This window comes from Choristoneura fumiferana, chromosome Z (genome assembly GCF_025370935.1).
Source record: "Choristoneura fumiferana chromosome Z, NRCan_CFum_1, whole genome shotgun sequence".
Classification (NCBI taxonomy): domain Eukaryota; kingdom Metazoa; phylum Arthropoda; class Insecta; order Lepidoptera; family Tortricidae; genus Choristoneura; species Choristoneura fumiferana.
In genome coordinates this window covers 31,789,725-31,803,082 of record NC_133472.1, presented here as the reverse complement: position 1 = coordinate 31,803,082, position 13,358 = coordinate 31,789,725, and the positions used below count along the sequence as shown (strand labels likewise).

The following is a 13,358-nucleotide window of genomic DNA, read 5'->3' as shown; positions in this document are numbered from 1 at the left end:
CGTAAGGACGATTTACACATATCAGTGCGGGGATTTTGTATTTCGAGGCAGCTGGATAAATACACAAACACTTCGTGAGCTCTTAAAAAAACCTTCGGATTTTAGAAGCATGCTTCGGGAATAGACGATGACAATCGATCGTGATATGCGGTTCTGTTCTGTTATCTACCTGCAAAACTTTTCAAAGTTACCGTAAAAAGTTATGTCAAGAATAACCATCAGTACAAAATAATTTTAACACAGTATGATTTTTTGTCATGTTACAAATAAAACAAAAACAGCATTTTCGAATTCTTCCATCGTTAATTTAAATAGAAAACACACTACTTTTATTTGTAAGTATATAGAGCTGTTGTTATACTGTATCTACTTCTCTTGGGGATGTCAAATGCTTTTTTTTTATTTACTTTCGTTTAATATTTCTATGATGCACTTTACAAAATCCCCGTTGCTTCTATAATTCGGTCTTGAACATTATTAAACTATTTACGATCAACACTTTTCTTAAAACTTTCAGCTTTTTTACAAAATATTTTTATACATTATAAACAATTTCCCGTGATTGGCTATTTATAGAAATACCCTGTTTAAGTTGACTCGCCATGGAAATCAATTTCGGAAAAATAACAAACTAAATAAAATAAATATGTAAGTGGTGTTTTAACTGCTCAATATAAATCAATGAAAATACAACGAGTGCACTCTTCGCGTGATGGATTGCTACTAAGTCAAAAAGACAATAGTCATTTTAAACCGACTTCAAAAAAGGAGGAGCTTCTATGTTCCAATGTTTGTATTTCTTTTTTTATGTATGTTCTACTAACGAATCCTTCCGATTTCCCCCGAAACCCGAAGGTTTTTCTAAGAGCTCACGGATTGTAATTCTATTAGGTACGGTTCATTCCTGACCCACAGTAAAACGTTTTTATTTTAACAGTAACTGTCACAATAAGTTTCCTTGTGAACGAACGCGATGTCACTACGACATTTTCTGTGAAAAAGTTCCTCTGCAGGTCTCGAAACACTCGGTTCGACGTCGGTGATTAAAAATATTCGAACACGTCGGCGTTGTTTTCGTTGAGTTGTAACTATCAAGAAATACTTACAAAAAGCGTTATGTTTACTTATTTGAACCGTATCTTTTGGATACTTTTTCTCTTAAGAGCACTTTATTTATTTATTTAATGTCACCTAGTCTTAAGCGTCAAGAGGTGTGAACGAGCGAACGGCACTGACATGATAAAATGGTCGTTGACATAACAATATCAATATAGATATCCCTACTAAAATATACTTAAAAATAAGCAATGAAGAAATTACTTCTATCACAGAGTAATGAAAATGCGCCAGTAAATGTAAGCTCAAATAACGTTTCCATAAACATTACATTTTTGACGATCCATCGGCTCCTAGTGATCAAGAAATATCAGTAAGACTGAAATTTCTTTTTTTATTTACACCTGTTTTAATGCGAACCGTCTCTTTTGACGCAATCAGCATTATTTAGTAATGTCAATTTCGCACATTCAATGGCACATTTTGATACTCGGGAAACAGCATAAGAGAGACAAGAACGTTATTACGTACATACGTTGCTTAATTCTAAATAGGCGGAACTTTCGACATTTCGTCCTAGGGTGCACCATTGCATCGCACACGTTGGGGCAACGCGTCCAACACGCAACACGCTAAGAATAGCTCACGAAAAGAACGAACCAGACCAGATTCAGTATTACTGGGCTGTTAATCCATACATAAAAATATACATACACAATACGTTAACGATCTTAAAAATTATAATTATTTTTATTTTTATTAAACACAGACTCAAAAGATAACTTCATAATTTATATCATATAATAAAGATCTTTTTTAAGTAAAATAGAATGCAATGATAGTGAATATTACCAGTGGTCTTAAAACAATTTCAAACAAAAATGTATGTACATGATATTTACAGTACGATAAATAGGACATTGTAAGTATGAACACTTTTTTAACTATTACACTATACTATATTGTTGCTCACCCTGGATGCACCTTAAAGCATTTCTGGAACAACAAATATATCGCATTAGATTGTATTGTATAATATAAGTTCAGTCACTTCAGTCCATCATTCTGGTCAGAATGACAACCAAAATAATTATCGTGTAACCCTCTCAGAATGACGTTGGGGGAGCCTCATGGTTGAATGTCCGCGATCCCATGGCGCTCCAATAACGGCAGTGGATAAACGCAGATGTGTTTTTAGTGGGTATGCTCTCTAATGTGAGAGAGCCCCACATAACTATCCACGGAAAGCATGCATAAAGCATATTCACATCGCAAAAAATAGTGGATTGTACAACAAGAGCACAAAACAAGCCATTTTACCCGATGGCGACCCGAGACGTCGAGGGGAAAATGGGTTTAATGCTCGAGTTTTACACTCTGCTTTTCACTTTGATTGAGAGGAAATTAAATAGCAACAGTGGAAACAATTGTTAACTTGCTAGGTACCTTTTATTTTTCATGCATTGCCGTACAAATATAAATTATAAACTATATATTTACTACAACGCTGATTTATTATATTAAAGAGGGGGGGGACGCTCGATTTTAATGAAAATTTGCAATTTAAAGTTGAATATTTTGTAAACAAATCACGAAATCACTGAATCGAAAAATCGTTTTAGCAACCCGTGATGGTTTTAAAAGACCTATCCAATGATACCCCACACTACAAGGCTGGATGAAAAAAAACACCCCCACTTTACGGGAGGTACCCTAAAAAATTTTTATTTTAATTATTTATTGTACCATTTTGTCGGCATAGTTTACATATATATTCGTGCAAAATTACAGCTTTCTAGCATTGATAGTCCCTGAGCAAAGCCGCGGACGGACAGACAGACAGACATGGCGAAACTATAAGTTTTTGCCATTTTGGCTACGGAACCCTAAAATTATTAAAAAAATATATAGAAACTTTTTTGTTTGTGGCTGTTGACACCTGATTGCCTATGCCTTGGTCTTAAACGAAGATTCTACTTTATGCACTAGAGCATAAAAAGTCATTTTATGTCTCCTATTATACAGCATAGATACGAAGTGAAAAAAAGTTACACCTCAGTCGTTTTCGTGCGTCGTCTGTTCTGTGTCGGGGCGCAGCGCGTCGATGCAGGCCACGATCTTGAGCGCGGGGCCGAGCTTCATGGAGAGCGCCATCACGAGGTGCTCCGGCCGGATGAGCAGCAGCGCCTCGCCGTCCACCTCCTGCATCAGGAACTCGTCCGCGTACCCCGCGCAGCCCGGGATGCTGCGGATAAACTCGCATACTTCCGCCACCTGGAAGATCAAACGTGACGTTTTCAGTCATCACAGCCTATATACGTCCCACTGCTGGGCAGGCCAGGATATACATTAAGCACTATTATTGTAGCTATTTTGAACGCGCAAAGTAAAAAGCTATTCTCGGTTGAAGTACCGTTATATGGACCTACGCAAAGTATCGCCCTGAATCAATGAATTACATAGTTTATACTCGTAAGTAAAGAGCCCTCACCGTCCACTTGTTGGCGTTAGGCACGTTAGCCGACGCGGCGGCGGCGAGCGCGTCCCCCGCCGCCGGCTCGGCCTTGACCGCCCCGCCCGCGCCCGCCCCCGCCCCGGACTCGCTCTCATTGCTCGAGCTGATGCGAGGCAAGCTGCCGCCGCCTTCCAGCATCTGCTTCTTCCCTGCACACACACCATCAATTAATTTCATGCAGAACTTTTGTTCAACGTTTTACGGCATAAACTATCAAGCCTCAGGTTCATTGAGAAACAATGTTTCGTATGGGGCACGAAAAACACAAGTGTAGTGGTATACATACACGCATGAACTCTAAGAGTATTAAAAAAAAAAACAAAGTAGAAAAGTGGAAAATCCGAGTCTACAATGTTTGGTTCGCTCGCTCCCCGCTGCAAATGAAGTATGAAATTAATGTTTGTATAAGTAAGTATTACGCCGTAATGTCTGACCTAACAATGCACCTACTTTGTATGTATAGTATACAGTATCCGAGTTATTAGGGCGTGCATTATTAGGTCGTATATTTCGTGCCGTACTTTATGGGTCGTACAATAAACACACTCTACTAAGTGAAGAGCCCCGAAATGCCCATAAACAGTTTTGTGTTTATAACTTCTACTGTTTCTGAATCCACGTCTATAAACAATTGTTCTCAATGAATCCTTGGCTTTAGGGCTTTAGATAAACTCGCAGAATGGAAGAAGGCAATCTTAAACATGCTTATTTGTTTAAGTTACGGGGAATAACCTAGCCACCCTCAAAATGTTATGTGTTTTATAAATACCTACAGCCATAAGCCAGTATCGAAAGATGATTTTATGATATTGATAATTAGTTGAGAAGCAATCGGATGCGGCGAGATGAAAGCTTTTCCTGCTAATTATTTCGCTACTAACGTTTCAGTCCCGCGAGGACTACCGTATAATTTTCCTGGTCAGGCAGCAGTCGGATGATCTGCTTGCCTGATAAATAAAATTGAAACAAAACATAAAAAACTAGCCAATAAATCAAAATAACGCAGCAAAACAAGCTTACAATAGTAACAAATGTTAGACTTTTAATCAGGCCCCACCGATCTTGAAGTCTTGTGAAAAAAAATTGCAATAAATTTAATTCACACTTTTTTGCTGATTTTTGTTGACTGTATGAGTAATCTCATTCAATTTCGATATCCATACTAAATTGCTAGTCAATCCGACCCCTGGATGCGGTTGAAATTAGCTTTGCAAGATTCTATTTTTTTATTACTAACTTTGCAAGTGAAATATAAAAGCTAGAAAAATAAACAAAACAGAAATTTGCGTAAGTTGATAAATTAAAAGTATAAATTGTGGGGCTATAACTTAAAAAAGATTATATCTCAAAAACAAGTGTTAAAGGGCCCGGTCAGAATGTATCAGCAATGGGACTTACGCGGCGGTTCGTCGCTGGCCGGCAGCTTATTCTCCTTGTCTTCTTTATCGGCCCACTCCCTCAACGGCCGGTTGACCTTCGGGTGAAAAACATTATTCTATCACAGCTCTAAATATTAACTCTGCCCTAACTAATGTAATATAATACAGGTTACAATTCAGCGCGACACTCACAGCGAACGGCTCGCCCGCTTCCTGTATCACGTAGCCTTCGATCACGTGCGTTAAAATGTTGGGTTTCACCATCGCTTTAGGTAATCCCTTGTCTGCAAAATATATAAAACATCATTAGTCAATTCAAAAGCTGAAGATTTCTTATGCAAAAATCAATGACGGCGTACATTGACAAGTATTCGATAGTCATAGAATGAAATAGGGGCGCCGCGCGCGTTAGTCTCCAAGATTGTCCAAAGCACGGCCCACGACGAGTAATTTATGTAAATTTTCATTTTACAAAATATATTTGATACAACATTATTTTTAACTTACTTATTTGTTTTTACTGTGGACAACCCTGCGTTCGACATAAGGCCACTGATTTTTAAAGATTCCCTTTTTTTAGCATCAGCGTCGACTGAGGCGCAAGACTGAAGGCCATTTAGCGTCTACGACAGTAAGCATCTTGGGTACGAATCTAATACACAACACGGGCAGTGACTTCAGTTTTTCTGCGGCCTTTACAGGCCGTCCGGTCATCAAATGATGTTGAGTGCGATAGGCATCTACAGCCGCGCCATGATTTTGAGTTGGAATGCTGGACTTTGGAAAGCTGGCTGAACTTGGCTTGAGAATATCTACATCATCTCTGTTCCACCGAAGGGCACATACGTCTTCTGAGAATGAGAGGGCACGGGCCGTAATTCCCACGTGGGCCCAGTGTGGATTTAGGTAATTAATAACATAATAATATGACCAGTTGAATTTGACCGGTTGAATGCCCCACCGTGTAAATCCTTGGTTTATAAAAGCGGTTTTAGTGATTAATGGCTACTTGCTGGAAACATAAATCTCGAGTTGGCGTTAAGCTCAGTTTAGTAGTGTCAAACAAAATGTATGGAACTGTCAAGCTTAAGCTATGTTTACTACTAAATCTAGATTTATTTTTTCCTGCAAGACGGCCTAAGTATTATTACCGTGTGCCGCCTGTTGGCTGATGTGCCGGGGCGCACTCGGCGAGGGCTTGAAGAGCGCGCCGCTCGCCGCGGCCGCTGGCGCCGGCGCCGGCGACGCCGCACTCGTCACCACCTGCCACAATGAAGATAAAAAAATACCATTTTGATTTAAACAGGTAAAAAAACAACGTAACTTAACCATACGATTTAATCACAAAATATCATGTAATTTAAGGCAGTGTTGGACGTTAAAAACACGATAACATTTATGCTATAGTGAACAAAAAAACGATGAAGTGAGAGTCAAATTCGCGCACCGAGTGTTCTCCGTCAAAATTTGTAGGTTTCTAAGAATATCTATGTATATTTGACTTAGAAGTTTGATTTCTTCAGTGCTTCATCAAAAGTCCTGAACAACAGAAAAATTAACCATCTGATGTCATTAGGTGACAGTTACCTGTGGCGCGACGGGCGACGTGTGCGTCCCAGCAACGGAAGTGGGTGTTACCGGCGTGGGTGCGGGCACAGACGCGGGCGCTGGCGCGGGCGCGGGGGCGGGCGCGGGGGCGAGCGCGGGCGCGGAGGGCGCGGGTGCGGGCGCGGGCTGCGCGGGCGGAGTCGCCTCCGCCTCGGGCTTCGTCGGACTCGTCTTCACTTCACTAGGTGACGCTGACACTACAGTTACAAGGACACGGTGTTAAAATACGCTTAGGTACATTTTAGACGAGACATGAGATACGCTGATCAGAAATAAGTTCAACTGAGAATAACTATGTCAATTGCGTTGTCAAGTTTCTCGTTGTCTCGTTTCTTCCTTTTCCCAACTTACGATAAAACAAACCTAACCTAACTTAACCTGCTGTGTTCTATAAAACCATAAGAAAATACACCGAGACCTTTTTTGTTTTAGTGAAAATCGTGAGTTGGGAAATGGAACAGTTTCGCAAATGAAACATTTGGGAATCGTGAGTTGGGAAAAAGCATGATACCCAAGTTTCAATTTATTAATCCGCGTAGCGGCCGATAGTTCTTTAGCCTCTTTACCCGCTGCTTAACTCGCTTGAAACATTGGGTCTGGCATCTGGTAGTTGAATTTAAATTACGGGATTTCCCTCTGATGACCTGATGCCGTCTGTGATTGTTTTGTTCGAATAGACGGAGACGGCATCACATTTATCCGTCAAATAAATTTAATCGATGGATGGTGAAACAGGGGGTTAGTGTATTATGTTAGATAGTTTATAATAATTAGTAAGATTTCATGTTGGTGACTGACCAGCCGGGGTGATGGCGGGGGGCGGGGGCGCAGGCGGCTCGGGCGCGGGCGCCGGCTCCACGGCCAGCGGCTGCGGCGCTATCTGCTGCACCGGCGCCTGCAATCACAATGCTTCGTTATTATAACATCCCTATAAAAATGGCACACAAATCCCTAAGACCCTCCGCCAATTTGCACCGCTAAGGCGTGCTGTTTCAATAGAGCAGAGACCCGCCTCACGCAGTGCTGCTCCTGTGGAATGGAAATGAAAAACCTGCCAAGTTCGAATCGGATTCGCGCACGAAGGGTTCCGTACCATTATCTATGCAACATTAGACATTTGCAAAAAAACACGTTTTCTCCAACTTGCTCGGAAACGTTCTCATTAATGTTGGAAAAATCGACCGGGAAGTCCATCGTTATATGCGTTGATGCAATAATAAATTTAAAAAAAAGTGGCATTACTTCCCGGACTTTTCCGGGAAGTGTTTATTGTTGTGCAGGTATTTTACTTTTAATTTTATCCAAGACCGAAAATTCACCAAACAGCCAGCCAATTGTTCAATAGTCACGTAGGTACAAAAACCGAGATTAAAAAAACTTTTTTTCTGTGTTTAGCTAATGCCAATAATGATCGTGTCCAAATCATAATAAGGTATATTTAGACTTAAAAATTATCTTCTCGGACTGCTAAATATTTTGTAACAAAGGTATGTTTTTTTAATGTTATGCGTTTAGGTATTGCCGCTATAACTAAAAGTAAAAATGTGTAATATTTATATTTACTAACTAATCCTATAAGTTTTCTTTCAATTTATTTTGATTAAGTACTATATTGTATGTGGAACCAAATATACGATTCGGACCCAAATCTTTAATATCGAAATTGAGGCGAAATTATCAAAATTAAACATATAGTGTCGAATAAATATAATGTTTTCGTTTTATTTCCTCGCATATTTGGAGAAAAGCAATATACAGGCCTCGGCAGGAATGTCATTTCGTGGATGAGTTGAGTATGGTTTTGAAGGACGAGGCGTAGGGTAAGGTAGCCTAAAGCGGGTAGCCCGCCTAAAGCTCCCGCTTTTACACAGTAGTAAAGTAACAAACATTAGAGTCAATGTGTGCATGTTGCCGTTATTAATATCGAGCAAAAAAACGGCAAAAAAATCACGTTTGTTGAGCCCCCCTTAAATATTAGCGGCAACAGAAATACATAATCTGTGAAAATTTCAACTGTCTAGCTATCACGGTTCACGAGATACAGCCTGGTGACAGACGGACGGTCAGCGGAGTCTTAGTAATAGGGTCCTGTTTTTACCCTTTGGATACGGAACCCTAAAAAGAGCGTCTTGCAGGCGGCCTCCAATTTTCTATGACATTCCATTAACAACCTCTCGTCTAGCCGCACCTGAAACGTGATACTTGGCAGCCTATTATAAGGAACATAATATCAATATTTCATTGCATGTTTGAGAATAGTTATTTATGCAACTGTATCATAATAAGGGCCATTGAGATTCGAGTGCGAGTTTATGACATGAGGCGAAGACGAATGTCATAATAGATACGCATGAGTGTCTCAATGGCTGATTATGAATAGTTGCATACATTACTTTTTCTACGAGCTCAAACATAAACAATGAATAAATAATGAATACTTAAATAACGGGCAATAAACGAATTTTTAGATTTTAAGGGCTGTTTCACTATCCATTGATTTGCGTTAATCGACGGTTAAATGTGATGCCGTCTCCGTCTATTCGAACAAAACAAATAGAGAAGGCATCACACCTAACCGCCAGTTAACACTAATCAATGGATGGTGAAACAGCCCCTAAAGGTAGCAAATTACTGCTCACTTCCATTGCCGGCTGTTTTATTTCTGGCGGCGTCATCATTTCTGCATCACTTAATTCACCAAAGTCACACATTCTCACAGATAAAAAGTCGTTTAAATAGTGATTAACTCTTTTATTTCTTTTAATTTCCAAGAACTCCGTGCAAAAGCAAAACAAATCCCGCTATTATGAAACGTTTCTTTTTTCACTAATTACAACCTTAGAATGGACCCGGGAACTTTTTACAGCTAAATTAAATAATGTTGAAATACTAAAATTAAACAATAACTGTAAAATTAATTTATTGTCCGTTCAGTATTTAAGTATTCATTATTCAATAATTGTTTATGTAAACATATTCTAATTTATCTTTAAAGTCGATTTAACAATAATTAAGTAAATAAAATAGAATGGTTGAAGTTTTTTTTTCTGTTTTAAATCCCGCCTTTTGTAGTGCGAAATAGTACATTACTGTAGAGGCCGAGAAGTAGGCTACGCTCGCGTCATCCTCGCTACGCTCGGCCGTCTATATCTGCTTGGCCGCCAACCCCCTACTTCCCGGCCTCTACAGTAATGTACTATTTTAACTACTATCATATCAAACATGTCGTATGTAGTGTGTATATACCTGTAGCGCGGGTTGCGGCGCTGGCAGCGGCGGCGGTTTTTCCTCTTCGCTCTTGACGTGTGCGACGAGCGCGGCGGGCGGCGCGCCCCCGCCCAGTACGCCGCCCAGCGCCAGCTGCGGCGAGCCCAGGCTGCTGCCTGACACCTGCGCCACAATACATTATACCACTATTTTTTATATGTCGCCCAATGTGAACTACTGCTGGACAAAGGCCTCCCTTTTCCTTCGTCACTGTTCTACTTATATCACTATGCTCAAAAGAATAATATGTTTTTCTTCCGGAAGTCCACTGTTTCAAATTCGGGTCTAGTTCAATTCACCAAAATATAACCAATGGTTTCCTACGGGGCACGGTAGCAGGTACCGATGGGAGAGACCTCTATTTTCGTATAGTATCTCAGATGAAATAAAAAGTAAAGCCGAAGTTCTGCGAACCACAAAGTGAGTTTAGGTACATACATGAGTGGAAGATAATGTCTATGTATGTATTCTCATGTGTGCATCAGAAAATTATTAAATACAGGTTGATTCAATAATTAATAATCGTGTATAAGAAGTGTTATGTACTTGTTTAGAAAATATTAAGCCCCTGTATAAGAACAGCACTCAGACTGTGACAAGTGGCATAACTTTCGTTCAAGTTAATCTTGCCAACTCCAGTGAATCGACCTATAAAACTACGCCATGCTTCGGACGCGTGTGGGTAGCTTGGCGAAGTTTCATTGCTACTTACTGTGAATCTTTATGCGCACGCGGCGAGGCGTACTTTTGCCGGCCACACTCTGCTGTTACGTACATAAAAACACGCACGGCACACATACATGCTTACAGGAGACTTGCCTAATACTAATGCAAACCCAATAAATATAAATAAGTATATGTTAGCTACACTTAAAGTGGCCATACATCAATAAATTAATTAGCATTTTATAAACCATTCAAACTATTCATTCACTAAATACACCTATACATTAAATGCCTAAAATTGAAAAATCTTAATGTAACAATAAAAGTACTTAAAAAAATGACAAAAAAGTGACACTCTTGACGTGACTAAGTGGGGCATGCCAAGTACACATTACCTATCTCTACGACACGCCAACTTTTGTTACTTACAAGTAATTGAATAATTAAAAAAGTAAATGTACAAATTGGTCCTTTTTATTAATTAACTTTTTAATAAAGCTATTAAGATAGGTGTGCGTCGAATCATGCAATTAACTTGACTAATGGGCATCCTGCAACTTACAAACAAGAATGTATTTGAATGATATGCTACTACAATCATATAATAACTACTATGAAATATGATTTACAAACGCGATGGTCATGACATGGCGAAACATAAAACATGTCAGTTCAGTCCTTTAAGGGAAATAAGAAAAATATAGCACTTCTTATAAACAATTGAAAAGAAAAAGCAAAGAAAGGAAACTTAGTAACCAGCTATAATAATTTGTATGATATAAAAATAACCCAATTTAATTTTCGTTCTTTCATCCTCACAACAAAGACGAGGTGCTGCTCAACAAAAAGAACGAACGAACCAAAGACGACATCACAAAACAAATAATGAAGAATGCACTGAATGAGAGTAGACGAGGTAGACAAATTAATTTCCTGCTCAAGCCAACTTTCACGCACCAATTCCGTAAACTTTATTTCAATGGTCAATGAACGAGTTAAGGTGCGACCAAACCGCTGCTTAAATAGAATAAACCCCACATTTTTTTTAAATAATCTTAACTAAAATAGTTTTATTCCATGTAGGGATAAAAGGCGAACATATCTCAAAAAAAGTGCTAGAGGAGTATACGAGATAAATCGCTAATTTCTTGTAAAATTCGATAGCCCGTATTATCCTGTTTGGCCCTGATCAGTCCAAAATTTAAGGTTATCCTTTTCTATTTTTATCTTAATTCGCGTTATTGATTTTATTTATAACAAAGCTGGCTAGAACGCAGGTTTTTTTACATTCCGTGTTCGTAAGCTTAATTAATTGCTCTAAATATGGAACTGGCCACTTGAAGCGATCCACAATTTTACAAAGACCCAATAGTAAAGCGTGAAGATTGTTTCGAGCGGAGAGTGATGTTGGTGAGTGTGCGTGAGGAGGGTACCTCGTGCATGAGCGTCGGCGCGACTTGCAGCAGCGAGGAGGACAGCAGCGCGCCCTCGAGCGCGAGCCCCGGCTGCGACCACACCCAGACCTCAGACCCCGGACCTGACAGGGCTCCGGACACGCTAGCGCTTGTCGCGGCCATTAAACATCCCTTTCCCACAAGCTTCCACTTGGCCTTTACTTTACCCAGCCTTTTGGACGACCAGATGGCCTAGTGGTTAGAGAACCGGACTACGAAGCTTGAGGTCCCGGGTTCGATGCCCGTGTCGGGGCAGATATTTGTATGAAAAATACGAATGTTTGTTCTCGGGTCTTGGGTGTTTAATATATATGTATCTATATCTATATAATTATATTTATCCGTTGCTTAGTACCCATAACACAAGCTTTGCTAAGCTTACTTTGGGACTAGGTCAATTGTACCGAGATATTTATTATATTTTCTCCAGCCTGCCTTTTGGCAGGGATAAGGTAGGACGTGTCTATTCTCACTTATCTATACAAAAATCTCTTAAGCGGAAAAGGGGTTAAATAATCCTTTTGAAAGAGCCCATAGGCAAATGAAAATAGTGGTCCAGTCAACTGCATTAATGTCTGCCTCAGAGGAGCGTGCAAAAATATCTGACGCGTCTTACCGGCCCGATAGTAAGACGGTATGAGATATTTATGACCGCTTTGTTGTATCAGATATTGGTAGTTACCAACGACTCTGACTTACCTACTTAACGAAAAAAAAAAACAATAAAAGAATATTCCTAAAGTGACAAATGAGAAGAGTCATTTATTCTGTTAAAATAATCTCTAATTTAGGTTGACTGACATGATAGTCTACTAGGGTGATCTTGATTTGGGTTTGATGATATTTTTTTTGGGAGTTTTTATCAAGTTTTATGAGGGCCTACGCTAACTCGCGCGGGTGCACGGCGCGGGTGCCCGCGCGGCGTGCTTGTTTCATGTCAGTCATCTAATAGAGCAGCGCTGCGTGTGGCGGGTCTCTGCTCTATTGAAACTTATCGAAACACCACGCCGCGCGAGCGCCCGCGCATTGCACCCGCGCGAGTTTAGCGGAGGCTCTAAGGATGTTTAGCTTTATGTCCGCGACAGTTATTAGCGTGCTCGGCCCCCTGCGGTCGCGCACCATCGCAGCGACGCGCATTACAACACTAAGGGGCTGTTTCACCATCCATTGATTAGTGTTAACTGGCGGTTAGGTTTGATGCCGTCTCTATTTGTTTTGTTCGAATAGACGGAGACGGCACCACATTTAACTGTCGGTTAACGCTAATCAATGGATGGTGAAACAGCCCCTAAACCTCACTCAATAGCCTAAAATTTTACCATAAAATTCTACACCTATGTGTTATTTATTTCGATCAAATGTTAGATTGGCGTGAAATTTTCCGGCAGTATGAAAACACTATAAAGACAACAC

General features: G+C 40.1%; 1 protein-coding gene across 1 annotated transcript in view; it reads right to left on the bottom strand.

The window, feature by feature from the left end:
• Window positions 1–235: 235 nt before the first annotated feature.
• Window positions 236–13,358, bottom strand: part of LOC141434404 (uncharacterized) — a 34,517-nt gene continuing 21,394 nt past the window's right edge. Inside the window, 11 exon segments of the mRNA XM_074096826.1 lie at window positions 236–2,052; window positions 3,111–3,330; window positions 3,548–3,720; window positions 4,453–4,518; window positions 4,970–5,045; window positions 5,143–5,234; window positions 6,102–6,213; window positions 6,538–6,755; window positions 7,357–7,453; window positions 9,805–9,948; window positions 11,925–11,996. Coding sequence (XP_073952927.1) covers window positions 3,112–3,330; window positions 3,548–3,720; window positions 4,453–4,518; window positions 4,970–5,045; window positions 5,143–5,234; window positions 6,102–6,213; window positions 6,538–6,755; window positions 7,357–7,453; window positions 9,805–9,948; window positions 11,925–11,996 — 1,269 coding nt within the window. The 3' untranslated portion in view covers window positions 236–2,052; window position 3,111.